At 42.5% G+C, this 14,409-nt stretch overlaps 1 protein-coding gene across 1 annotated transcript in view; it reads right to left on the bottom strand.

Moving 5' to 3' along the window:
- The window catches only part of LOC126281163 (uncharacterized), a 299,866-nt gene that overhangs the window by 140,496 nt on the left and 144,961 nt on the right, over positions 1-14,409 (bottom strand). Inside the window, exon 3 of the mRNA XM_049979834.1 lies at positions 11,037-11,269. Within this exon, the coding sequence (XP_049835791.1) occupies positions 11,037-11,269 (233 nt within the window). The remainder of the gene's footprint in view (positions 1-11,036; positions 11,270-14,409) is intronic.

Genomic DNA, 14,409 nt, shown 5'->3' with positions numbered 1-14,409 from the left:
GGGCTATCGAGACGAGATGTGTAATAGTAAGGTCTTTGAAGGTCAACGAAGTTCACAAAGGTGGCATGAACGTCCATTTACAGAAGGTGTTCGAAGTGATGACCATTGGTATCAATGCAGTGCCGCAATTTTCTTATCATAGATTGAGTGGTATACCTTATCACCTAGCCTTCAGAGTACTAAGTGGGGTCAGTCGAGACGCCAAAGCTATATTTGTTCTTATATTGACGTGAAATCGGAAATCATACTTGATGACACGTTTTGTTTTGTCAGGTACGCTCCATTTCTTCATGTATCTTGTGTTCGTTACATAACTAAGCGAAAAAGATCAAAATAATATTTATTTTTATCGAGTGGGGTTCTCAGTACCACGGACGTACGACGTTAAAGATAGAAGTGGCAACACAGTTTCGGGAAGAACAAAAGATATGGAAATTTATAAGGAAAATTTTGAGGAGCTTTTAAATGCTGAAGATAGAAGTACAGAAATGGGGGAGCAACGTAAACATCAGAACAGAGAATCCTTAGTAGCACCGCCAACACTCGAAGTGACAATAGAGGCAATCAGAATACTAAAAAACATGAAAGCTCTAGGGAGATATGGAATAACAGCTGAGCTACTTAAGAAGGGAGAAGATACAATTGCTAAACAAGTACACGAACTAGCGACTAACATTCTAAATGAAGAAAGAATGTCATGTGTGTGGAAAGAAGCGGTCGTAATACCAATCCATAAAAAGAATGATAAACAAGCATGCAGAAATTATAAAGCTATCGCGTTAATTAGCACAGCCTACAAGGTGCTCTCTAAGATTCTTCACAAAAGTATGGAACCATATTTAAAAGAGATAACCGATGAGAAGCAATCGGAATTTACGAAAATCTGTGCACCATTTATCAGATATTTGTAATGAAAAAAGCCATATCAAAATATTACGTTCAAAATGGTTCAATTGGCTCTGAGGACTACAGCACTTAACTTCTGAGGTCATCAGTCCCATAGAACTTAGAACTACTTAAACCTAACTAACCTAAGGACATCACTCACACCCATGCCCGAGGCAGGATTCGAACCTGCAACCGTAGCTGTCGCGCGGTTCAGGACTGTAGCGCCTAGAACCGCTCGGCCACCCCGGCCGGCAAAATATTAGGAATACAGCAAAATAATAGGAATATTGTTTGCTGATTTATAATAGCCTACGACAGCAAAAAAGAGATAAGTAACGGGAGAAAATGCAGCAGTTCGGAATACCAAAATTACGCTGAAAGTCTCAACAGGTGTAATGAAAATGGGTAGAGAATAATCCCGACTTTTAACATAAAAACAGATGTCAGACACGGAGATGTAATATCACCCCTCTTGTCAATATAATAACACAGTAAGCACTGGATGCAAGAAGTGAAGCAGAGGAGGGAATTAGCTTAGAAATAACAATGAGTGTTTTGGCCTTTGCGGATGATGTAGTATTAATTGCTGGAACTCCAGATAATCAGGAAATACTGGCGAGAAAGCTATTTTAAAAAGAAAGAGAAGTTGGATTAAAGGTAACTGAAGAGAAAATAAAATTCACAAGGATAGAGAGAAGTTATAAAACAAAAAGGCGGGAAACCATACAGATTAATGACCAAGTGTTTGAAGAATTAGAAGAGTTTAAATACCTGGGGGTTAGAGTAAATAACAAAACTGATTAAAAAACAAGAAACAAAAATGCGGCATCCAGACCATCATATTTATTAAACAAACTATTTTCATACAAAATTTTACCAAGATGAATCAAAATAAGGACATATAAATCTATAATCAGGCAAGTATTCCAATATGGAGCAGAAATCTGGAGAACAGATAAGGATACAGAGAGAAAGATAACGGTTTTCAAAAATAAGATCCTGTTGAAGGTGTTTAGACCAATTTGTGAGGGAGAAGAAAGGAGAAGAAGAAAAAAAAAACAACGAACCTTAGGGAGGTATATAATGATCCAAATACTGTTGCGGAAGCCAAGATAAGGAGGCTGAGATGGATTGGGCACGTCTACAGAAGAGAGGAGGGGTAAAAATTGAGAGGCGTCGGAGAAGAAACCCGAACAACGAAGACCTTTAGGCAAAAACAAAATAAGATGGAGAGGCCAGCTGGCCAAGGATCTTCAGATATTTGGAGCAAGGGAAGAACATGCCGAGGAGAGAACGGTGTGGAGGAGACTACTTGACGAGGCCAACTACCGACTGTGGTTCGTGGGACCAAGGGAGTACGAGTAACTACGAGTGGGTCTCTGTTTACCCATTTGGTAGTCGGCGTTATGCATAAAGTTCTTTATCAGGATAGGATTTCTTTTCCTTCCGTTGGTAATAATCAGGCCGCTAATAATCATTCAGTATGTCAATTGTTGGCAGCATAAACAGTCTGTGTAGTTTTGTCTGATTTCGTTTAGTTGATTACTCGGCATTGTTGTGAGAGGTAACAAGGGCTGTTCGTGCCAGTGAAATAAAAAAGTAAGAAAAGGAGCGTGACAGGGATCTAAATAACCCAGAGCATTTCCGTGATACAGAATGTTAGTGTCTGTAAAGAACAAAATAGGGACAATGAATCAGAATCATCAGAAAATGTGAATGTGTTAGACGTAGAAGAACAAACAGCACATGAAATAGAGATGAAGATGATATTGATAATATAGCAACTGATAAAAATTATGTAAGTAAATATGGAATAGCTTGGTCTATAAACCCAATAAAAGCTATGTGTCGAGCAATTCATAACCTTACTGACGGACTTACAGGAGCATCTAGTGCGGTGGTCCCCAACTTGGGGACAATTTCTCCCTGCGGGATACAGTGAACCTTTCTGAGGGGTTGAACCAAAATGGGTTCAGTGATGATTTAGTAACCATTCTAGATCATTCTTTTGGAAGTAATCACTATTATCACTCTTACGTTGGACTCCAATAAGTAATGCATCATTATCATAAAACATTTAACATCAACTGCTGGAAAAAGGCTCCTCTTGGTATTTCCAGGCATTACAATCTTCCACACTGCGAATCCCTGCTGCTCCTCCTTATTTTATATTGCTATCTACTTGTTTACCTTTCATTACATCCTCTTCTGCTATTTCTTTGTATCCAGAATAGAACATCCTCTGGCTACGTACCATCCCTCTTCCAGCCCACCTCCACTTTTGTCACCACTGCCATAGTTACGTCTTTCGTTCCAGTCTATTCCTCAGTCCATTTGTTTGCTTTTCTGTCTCGCCTACTACTCTGAAACATGCATGTCATCATCGACCGCTGGGCTGCCCTCTTATTTTGAATGGTTTTCGTATTAAAAGGTTCTTTCTCACTGTCGTGGAATAGTAAAACCGTTAACACAACTGTTTGAAAACGTTCAGTTTCACGGACAGGAAAAACTTCATTTTAAAATTTTATTTACTTTATCAACAGCATTCGACACGATTGTTACTCCTATTTATTTCTTTTGGTGGTCATCCAGAGGTAGCAGTTACCACTCGCAGTCATTAATAAATTGTAATGGCAACTATTTTTCTGATTTGGAGAACGGACAAGTAAATAGCCGTGTTCTCTAAGACCAGTTTCTGTGAATGAAAGAATATATTCAGAGCGTGAAACTGGTGCGAAAACACAATTTCTTGAACCTCGAAGAGGCAACACACTCCAAAATGTATTTCCCTGAAACGGCACTGATATGATTAGAAACTATTATTGGAGGAACATTTAAGAATACCAATTCCATCCACAACATACAAGTGTGTACGTAGACTCTCCATTACGGTAGCACACTGGACTCGCATTCGGGAGGACGACGGTTCAATCCCGTCTCCGGCCATCCTGATTTAGGTTTTCCGTGATTTCCCTAAATCGCTTCAGGCAAATGCCGGGATGGTTCCTTTGAAAGGGCACGGCCGATTTCCTTCCCCATCCTTCCCTCACCCGAGCTTGCGCTCCGTCCCTAATGACCTCGTTGTCGACGGGACGTTAAACACTGATCTCCTCCCCCCCCCCCCCCCCCCCTCCATTACGGTAGTAATGAAAACAAAAATGAATAACTGAATGAACTTTGCGCGTGACTTAACGACGTGCAGTGGTGAACTCCAGACCAGATATAAAAAAAAAAAAAATAATGTTGGCAATAAATACAACCCAACACCCCATTCAGGCATTATTTCTCGGTGCAGTGAAAAACGTAGGAAACGTATGTTTCATTTGTTTGATTATTAACTAAATATTATAAACAATTTGTCACTTTATCATTCTAATGCTTAATTAGATCCCAAATGTTGTTAGGGGATACTGGAAGTCATCTGATCTCGTTCAGGGGTAATGGTCTCACAAAGATCGGGAACCATTGATCTAGTGGGATTGAATCAGTAAGTGATGCTTTCAAGCTGTTATTTAATGGCAGTATTTTAAAAATTATTGTGGACTGTACTAATATAAAGGCACAGCCATATTATGAGGAATGGAACGTGAGATATCCAGAAAAGCAGAAACAATGATTGCCGACAGATCTTGATCAGAAGAACTCATCTTTACGGGTCCTGATAAGTATGGGTGTTCTGAAAGCTAAACAGCTGTTGTGGACCACTGATCCTGTCTCCAAAGATGACATTTTCCTTGCTTCATTGTCTCAAACTCGATTTCAGCAGTTATCTAGGTTCATCAGATTTGAGGACATCACAACAAGTAACTAAAGGAAATGAATGATAAACTCGCTGATATCAGAGATGTTTCCACATTGTTTGTCAACAACGCCAGATCTGATTACAATCCTCATTCGCATCTTATAATAGATGAACAATCTATTCCTTTCCGAGGGAATGTCTGTTTGTTGCTTCGATGAAGTCAAAACATGCTGAGTACGGATTGAAAGTATGGGCATTCGTTGATGCCAGATAAAATTATGCACTGAACTTATAAGTGTATACTGGAAAACAGAGGAATGCTTCAGAAAAAAATCAAGGACCTAACGAGCTGTGTTAGAGGAGGTTACGGCATCAGCACTGATAATTTTTTGACGTCACTTCCACTTGAAATTGAACTTTCCAAAAGAAGTTTGACTCTTCATTAAACGATGAGGAAGGATAAGCAAGACATACTTGAAGTTTTGTTGCCGAACTCTATCAAGAAACTGTCATCTGTCTTCGGTTTATACTAATGACGTTATCTTGGTGTCCTATGTCCCGAAAAAGAGTAGTGCTATGGTTTTACTTATCACCGTACATCATGACACGAAAGTAAGACATTATACTTAATGTTACAAACCAGATATCATTTTGCATTATAACACCATAATTGGCGGTGACGATAAAATGGATAAGAGGGTCAATGAATATACCGTGAAAAGAAACACAGTATGGCCTTACGTCTAACCTCTCAACTTTGTCAACACAGTGGCTCTGAATGCTCATATATTATGGAAGACAAAAAAATTATCACCTTCTTTCAATTTCCATGCATGGGAGGATAAATTTTCTCCTCAATCTTGGCAAGGAGTTAATCATTCCGCAAATGAACCGAGGACTTGAACGACCCTTAGGACTTACGAAGACGATAGTAACAGCAATGAAAAATCTTGTTTCAGAAGCAGGAGCTACGAGAAAATAAGATGGTTCAAATGGCTCCGAGCACTGTGGGACTTAACATCTGAGGTCATCAGTCCCCTAGAACTTAGAACTACTTAAACCTAACTAACCTAAGGACATCACACACATCCATGCCCAAAGCAGGATTCGAACCTGTGACCGTAGCGAGAAAATAAGATGGTGAACCTCTTCTAAAGTAGCTTTCAGAAAGAAACCGGTGAAGCTGTGTGCAAGAAAATTCGTCAGATGCTGTGTAGTGTATGAAGTGAGTCATGTGAAAAATTTATAGGCACAAAACATTTGGAAAATAATTACAGAAACTGTATGTGTTCCATGCAGTGACGACATGACGTAGACAAATGCTTGGAAATTTGATAGCATCTTTTATATTCAGTTTGTTCTCATTTTCTCATTTTTGTTTTGTTTCGATGGGAAAAGTTTAGTTATTATGAGATTTTTTATAGACGTAATTCAGTTTTTAAGTATTTGTAGAGGAGAGAGGAAAAATACCGAAACAGTTGCTATCTTAACCTTTGTACTCACAGCACTATATCCTTAATCAATTATTTAAATGTGTTATATTAACAAATAAAGCATATTTGTCATTTGATTCTGGTAATTGCTGTTGGTCCTGGAACTTGGCAAACCAAAGGCTAGCTAAGTGCTGAGGTATTTTGGCACACATAAAGAATATATTAATTAAGTGAACTGATCGTTTAAAGGTGATAGAACTTTATGACAACTATCGTAAATTAGATGTTAGTAAATTTCTCTTTTCCAGAAAGTATTCTCTTGCAGTTGCTAGTCTGAATTTTATACCGTCCGTCGTGAGTTATCTTGCTGCCAATATAACAAAACTCATCTTCTACTTTTATTTTCTCAAATCCTAATCCAGTCGGCGGAAATAATTTTACTACACTTCATTCCCCTCAATTACTTTTGTTGATTTCGTTTTATAACCTCTTTTCAGGGTACTATCTGCTCTGTTTAACTGCTCTTCCAAATCCATTTCCTTCTCTGACATAATTATAATGTCATCACCAAACCATAAAATTTAAAAGTTCCTGTCTGTGAACTCTTTCAATTTTCTTGGTTACAGCCTTGTCCCACCCCGTCTCAGTTATTCTTTCCCTTCTTTTGAATGCAATCAGTTGTGGATACGTACTAAGGGATTCTTCTCGGGAAATAAAACGAGTAATATTTTCTTAGGCAGATGAAAAGTAAGAAACCTGTCGAAAAGTAGCTCTGAAACGAAGGTATTACTCGGGTGAATTCCCAAGAAAACTCCATCAATGCAGTTCGTTGAACAAGCCTGAAATCACACAAGTTTATAACCTTTCGCTTGTTTAAGCATATCCTTGCTACCTTCTAAATTTCAAATTGTTGAAAGCTTTCTCTGTACCTACACATGCTATAAATGTAGGTTTGCGTTTCTTGTGTCACGTAAAATAAGTCAGAGGTCAATACTGCCTCGCGTGATGCTACATTTTTCCAGAACTCAACTGATAATCCCCAGAGTCAGCAAATAGCAGTATTTCCATTCTTCTGTAAATAATTCATATCAGTGTTTTGCAGCTATTATTTATTAAACTGACGATTTGGAAATGTTGAACCCTTCAGCCTTCTTTTTAATTATGTCGTTCTTACTGAAGTCTGCTGGTTTTCGCCAGTCTCATATTTATTTAATATCAGGTGGAATAGTTTTCTCATGGTTGGTTCGTAAGATGCTTATCCTAGTAATTCTGATGGAATGTCGTTCAATCCATGTTCTTGTTTCGACTTAGGTCTTTCTTTTCTCTATTAGATTCTCACAGCAATATTTTGCTTTCCTCTAACTTTCGTTTATATTCTCTACCCTTTTCACAATGTTGTCTTCAAGTTCTTTTCTTCTGCACGCATCTCCTACATACCCCTTCCGTCTTTCAGCCTTCCCTTTTCTTTGAACTAGCTTGTCACCTGCACTCTTGATTCTGATACAGCTGTTTTTCTTTACTCTACCATTAGAGCAGTTTCACTTTTGAAATCTTTTTTTAAGTTTTGCAATATACATGGTGAGTACAAAGTCTTGCCCTGATTATAACAATTTATTACAGAATAACCGCTTGACATAATAATTTACATTTGATGCCGTTACATAGGTTAGTGTTACTAGTTTTTTTTTTAAAGACCACTTACGTTAGGAAACCTCAAAGTGTGTTCCCTTGGTAGCTCGGAGAATGTTGAGGCGGTATTCCAGTCCCCCCCCCCCCCCCAGGTGTTTCTTAACATGTGTTCTGTCACAGTACCCACAGCAGCTTGTATCCTAGCCTTCAGTTCATCGACGTCAGCAACTCGTGTGATGAAGACTCTGTCCTTGATATAGCCCCAGAAAAAAAAGTAAAGGGGCGTAATGTCTGGAGAGCGGGGTGGCCAGCAGGGTGTTGGACCGTTCCTTCCAATCCACCTATCCGTAAATGTTTCATCCAGGAAATCACGCACTATCAATTACACATACGATTTTAACCAACAATATTACATAATGATGATGTTATTTGCAGAAGATCAGGTTTTAATCTTGAATAGTGAAGGCGGACTACGGAGAGAAGTCCATGAACTACCCAAAATATGTCAATATCAATACAAAAACAAAAGAGAGAAATGCGCACGTCGTTTTTGAGGCGCGCTTGTGCGATACCAATAGCAGCCGCTCTGCACAGCATACGGTAAGAGAATCTGCTTATTGGAGGGACAATGTGCTGTCATATACCTTCCCAGTGGTTTTTATCATGGGAGCAGAAGCGGCAGCCTGGTCTGACAACTGCTGGTGGTCAGATTCCTATCTGAATTCGAGCCAATAGCAGTCAGCCATTTGACGGATGGGAACCTGGCCTGGAATTTCTTCTCATCTAAAACCTGTTCGAATCTTTACGGCGAGCACCCAGCTCCATCACTGGGCAGCTATTTGAGCTTGTTAAACAGGTGTCCCGAGCCGCTGTCACCCTGATCATATGGCACCTTGCAATTGTGTTTTCTGTGGCGTGCATACAGGCAGTATTTTGTCTCTGGCGAAGCAGGCTTAAACCGTGAAACGTAGGTACGCATGTAAGTGAGGATCAATTTGATGACGCAGCAAGAACTATTGGCTGAAAACGTCATGAGGCCCGAAGTCAGCAGGAGTCAAAGCATCCACTTTCTGTGGATCGTAGGAGTGTAGCTGCATTTCCCGTACCACTCACCACGCAGTGCTCCGTGAAAGTGATCCATTACTGATTGAAGGCGCGTAATTCACTAGAGCAAGCACTGCATTTTCTAAGTCGGGAGACCATGTAGTTTGTCATCCTCCACTGTCACTGTTCTGTGATACCACTTTCTCTGCCCTGTCTCACATAATTGTTGGAACAGTCTTGGGAACGAGGTGTGAGCTACTGGTACAGCCTTTCCGCTTCTCTGCTACTTCCATTTGCTTGCTCAAATACGAAAATCCTATCTACAGTTTCCGTCATTGGCAACAACTCTTTCTGGTTATGGCCTATCGGCGTCAGTACTTCTACTTGTAAACACATACACTGCACACCAGGACTGCTGATGTGGGTATGTAGTAAGCCATCAATCTCCACATCTAAGTGCTCGTTGGTTTTCCCTACCGTGCACTCTTAGCAACAACATTACTGGTACATACAAGACCAGGCACATTAACGGGACCACCTCCTATGTGTGGCAGAAACCTGCAACAACCACTCACAGACGGCAGATGGCAGCATTAGCTGTGAAGAGTGTATAAAGCGTGTCGGAGGGACGCGGAAAATGGTGCAGCCGTTGTTGTAATAGAGAAACGGAGTGATTTATCGGACGACCGAGAGAGCACGATCACTGGCTTTCAGTCAAAGAGCCGGCCCTGGTGGCCGAGTGGTTCTAGGCGCTTCAGTCTGGAACCGCGCGACCGCTACGGTCGCAGGTTCGAATCCTGCCTTGGGCATGGATGTATGTGATGTCCTGAGGTCAGGTTTAAGTAGTTTTAAGTTCTAGGGGAGTGATGACCTCAGATGTTAAGCCCCATAATGCTCAGAGCCATTTGAACCATTTCAGTCAAAGAGGGAAGCATTCTCGAAACGGCCAAGTTTGTAAACTGTTCGCGTGCTGCCGTGGATAACGTGCATGGCAAAATGGGCGATGAGTCAAATGTGTCACACCAATACTGCTGCGCAGATGTGTATGGCGGAATAGACCTGCAACTGCTGAGTAACTGAACGCCGACATGAACCAAGTGGCTACCAACAGCGTCTCCCCTACGACCGTTCTGCGAACTTTGCTATATATGGCCCTCTGCAGCGGGCATCTGGTTCGTGCATCTATTCTGCATGTTGTTCATTGGCGACCAATGAGGGGCGACAGGTGACCTTGTCCGGTGAATCACGTTTCATGCTCCATCGGACAGATGGCCGTTGGTGTATACGGCGTGGGACGTCTGAAAGCAAACTGTCGTCGACCGGAGGAGGGATCGTTCGGGTCTGGAGCACGTTTCGCGGCATTCCATGTGTGATCTCGTAATTGTGGAAAGCACAATACTATTCATCAGGTACCCTAGATTCAGAGGCTGTTGCACGCAGTGACTGTTACTGACTTGTAAATAATAGATTTCAGCTGTCAGTCGTCCTTTTGAAATTTTATTGGCAGATCTAGATTTCAGCTAGAAACGAGCCATTCTCAATGCACTATCATTTTTTATCAATGCATGTAATGCCTGTTGGTCGGGCTTCATTCACAGTTCATTGAATACTAATCAATAGTATTCAGTGAACAATGAGTGGCCGGCCGGGGTGGCCGAGCGGTTCTACGCGCTTCAGTCTGGAACCGCGCGACCGCTACGCTGCGGTCGCAGGTTCGAATCCTGCCTCGGGCATGGATGTGTGTTATGTCTTTAGGTTAGTTAGGTTTAAGTAGTTCTAAGTTCTAGGGGACTGATGACCTTAGATGTTAAGTCCCATAGTGCTCAGAGCCATTTGAACCATTTTTGATTTGAACAGTGAATGAAGCCCGACCAACAGGCATTACATGCATTGATCAAAAATGATAGTGCATAGAGAATGGCTAGTTTCTAGCTGACATCTAGATCTGCAAATAAAATGTCAAAAGGACGACTGATAGCTGAAATCTACTATTTACAATAGTATTCATCTATCCTTGAGGACCACATCGTCAGAGGTATCGGAACGATTTTCGCATCGCCTAGGTCGTTTCTGGACCAGGGCTCCTTACTTCAGATTGATACGTTTACTCTTCCCAATCATCCCATACTCCGCAAGTAAAAGATTCATCGGAAAACAATGCATGACTCAAGAAGAAGAAACGAAGTCCAGCTCACAGCGCCCAGGTCGTGAGCACCTGCATACGGGAGGCAAGAATCGACTGAATGGGAGGAAGACTGCAGGTGCAGTGGGGCCAGAGGACAGAAGAGAAGTGAAGTCACCTGTCGAAGGCGATGCGGTAGAGGCGAGCGAGGCGCGCCTCCAGCTCCCGCAGCGTGGGCGGCGGCCGGCCCGGGGGCTGCTTGACCACGGTGAGCAGCCAGTAGCGCTGCTCCGCCGTCCAGCCGGGGTCGGGCTCCGTGGGCGCGGGCGGCGGAGGCGGCGGGGGCGGCGGCGCAGAGCTGGAGGGGCCGCCTGGCGCCAGCGTCGGCGTAGGGCGGATGCTCGTCGCTGGCTGATCACACCACAAGCGTTTCAACACTTCCTTCACTCCACCTCATCAGGGCTTTCAGGCCCTCTCTTACATCACAGTAAGGTTTTACACAAATCGTACCTTTTAAGTCGTAGTTACTAAAGACGTGACAATAACAATTGTTTCCATACACATAATAAAAATGAATGTTTATATTCGCGTATACTGGGCAGGCTGTATGGTATTTGAATCCGTTTCCGTTGAGACACTACAGGATTTTATGGAAAATTTGACTGTTCTTTTGCGCCACCTCCGTACTGCCGGTGGTGGACATTCCGAAAAGGTTGTGATATGACTGCAAAGACTGCTTGCAGAGGACGAGTTTAATTATGCACGCTGATGCTGTATGAGCTGCACAGCGAACAGCGCCATCTGTTAGCAGCTTTTCGAACTATTTCGGAACTTCTGTAGAGCTTTGTATAACATTTTTACAGCTTTCGCAGTAAAAATATCTTTCGTTGAAGTCGTACATCGAATTCAGTTTTCGAGATACTTAATTTTGAACTCAGGGGCTCCTTCGTTCGTCACTCTCTATAGTAGTCAAACAGCCTGTATTTTGATTAGCAGCAGCAGTATTAATTGTTATAGAGATTGTAATTAGTTACATTAATATCACTCTAATTCTATTAACACCATTCTATTTTTATTCATTTTTCTCTGAATACCCCGTTTTGCCTGGGTTTGTATTAATTCCGATCTTCTACAGTCCACCTCCTCCTCCCTCTTTGTGTCCATCTACTCCTCACTCCCCGCCCCCCATCTCTGTCCATCTCCTCCTTCCCCTCTCTCTGTCAACTGCCTCTGCACCCTCCTCGTCCATCTCCACCTACCTGTCTCTCTGTCCATCTGATCCTCCCCCTCTGTCCGTCTGCTCCTTCCTCACTGTCCATCTTCTGCTCCTCCCTCCCTTGCACTTCCTCCACACTCCTCCCTACGTCCATCTCCTCCTCCTTCTCCTCACACTGTCCATGTTCTCCCAATCTCGAGGTTCATCTCCTCCTGCCTCCTCTCTCTCTGTCTCTCGTTCTCTTTTCATTCTCTGCCCGTCTTCGTCACACATCTCTCTCTCTCTCTCTCTCTCTCTCTTTCACTGTGTCTCTCCATCTCCTCCTCTCTGTCCATTCCCTCATCTCCTCTCTATATCTTCTCCTTCCCCTTCTCTGTCTGCCCATCTCCTCCTACCCCCACCTCAATGAAAGGGTGGTGGTCCTTAGTCACGTAACTAATATGTGTCTCAAATTTGGTTGAAACTGTTCCAGATATTTATGATGAACTTTTTGTCCATGGCTTTGCCCACATATGTACATGTCAAATGTATTTCACATACATTTACCACGTTTCATTCGTATTTCGACACATACTTCTCCTGTATCTGTATGGCATTATTCGCTGCTGTTTCATTTTCACACATTTCATTATTCATGAGGTGGTAGCTACTGAGCTTTATGTCGTAGTATCATATTCTTCTGTTGATACATTCAGTGGAAGATGAGAATACTGTGTGCAAAATGTGTCATGAATTCAGTTAACAGTAAAAATGTAGTAAGCTAAAATGTCAGCTGCCCCACACCGAAACCAGGATTATTGTGCGGTTCGGCCCCCAGTAGATCCCCCCCCCCCCCCTGGAATGTCTCATTCCAAACAAGTGTAATCCCAAATCTCTGCGTGGTAGAGTAATTATGGTGTACACGTGCATGGAGACAGTGTTTGTGTACCACTTGCCGACATTGTGTAACAGAGGCAGAATATGAGGAACCAGCCCGCATTCGCCAAGCCAGACGGAAAACCGCCTTAAAAACGATCCACAGGCTGGCCTGCCCATAGGACCTCGACACTATTCCGCCAGGCGGATTCGTGCCGGGGACCAGCGCGCCTTCCCGCTCGGGAGACAGCGCGTTAGACAGCGTGGTTAGCCGGGCGGGCTCATGCGGCAGTTACTGAGACAGAGTAGTCAGCTACACTGCTTTTTCACCCTCACCCACGGCTCTTTGATAAGTAGATGGTTCTTACCCCTAGTGTGGTTGAAATCTGTTCATTGTTTAGGAGGATATATAGAACATACAATAATAGAATAAAGAACTGCTTCAGTTGCCGGTAATTTCTTGATTTATTCCAAGACCGCTTTCAAAGCACGAAGCTTCATCTTCAGATGCCACCAAATAATAACGGGAACACAAATGTGTGGCGGTCGGCCTGTCAGTCATGAGGGATCACATCCATGTCAAACTAACACCTGGGAGCGTAGGACCAGCAACCACAGCACCCACCTGGACAGCACGGCATACCGACCACCGACCGCCACAGATTTATGTAGCCATGCCACCTGAAGATGAAGCTTTATGCTTCGAGATTGCTCGTGGAATAAAACAAGAAATTACTGGCAACTGAAGCGGATTTTTATTCTATAAATAAACTTCAGAACAATTACATTGCAACAACTGCTCCGTAGGTAGTTTTCAGCACGTTTCCTCATTAATGCCTGTAGATGTTAAAAAATACCAAGCGTGTAACAAATCCTTCACAACCACACACCATGCGTTCCCAGAATTCATCAACGCTTTCAACAGGGCTGGAATATACCAAAGTTTTAAATATCCACATACACAAAAATCGAATGGTATCAATTCAGGGGAGCTGGGAGACGATGGTATTGTCGATGCATGACTGATAAATTTGTTACTGAAAATTTGTGGTACATATTCTAAACCAACAAAGGCAAAATGTTCTGATGCATCATCACGTATGTACCCCATATGCATTCTTTCACCATAAGGAACGTCATCAAATGCTTTGTAACATTGGCACAACTGCACTTGTGCATTCTCAGTATTGGGGGAAACCATTGGTTTCCAGACCTATTTGTATTAAGATTATTTGCTTGTTTGATTGTCCTCTATTCGCCCCTTTCGTTTGTACCCCTAGAAGGCAAAGACCAAAAAAATGGTTCAAATGGCTCTGAGCACTATTGGACTTAACATCCATGGTTATCAGTCCCCTAGAACTTAGAACTACTTAAACCTAACTAACTTAAGGACATCACACAACACCCAGTCATCACGAGGCAGAGAAAATCCATGACCCCACCGGGAATCGATCCCGGGAACCCGGGCATGAGAAGCGAG

Source organism: Schistocerca gregaria, chromosome 7, assembly GCF_023897955.1.
Source record: "Schistocerca gregaria isolate iqSchGreg1 chromosome 7, iqSchGreg1.2, whole genome shotgun sequence".
Taxonomy (NCBI): domain Eukaryota; kingdom Metazoa; phylum Arthropoda; class Insecta; order Orthoptera; family Acrididae; genus Schistocerca; species Schistocerca gregaria.
Note: the sequence above shows the minus strand (reverse complement) of the source record. Positions and strands in the feature narration are given on the sequence as shown.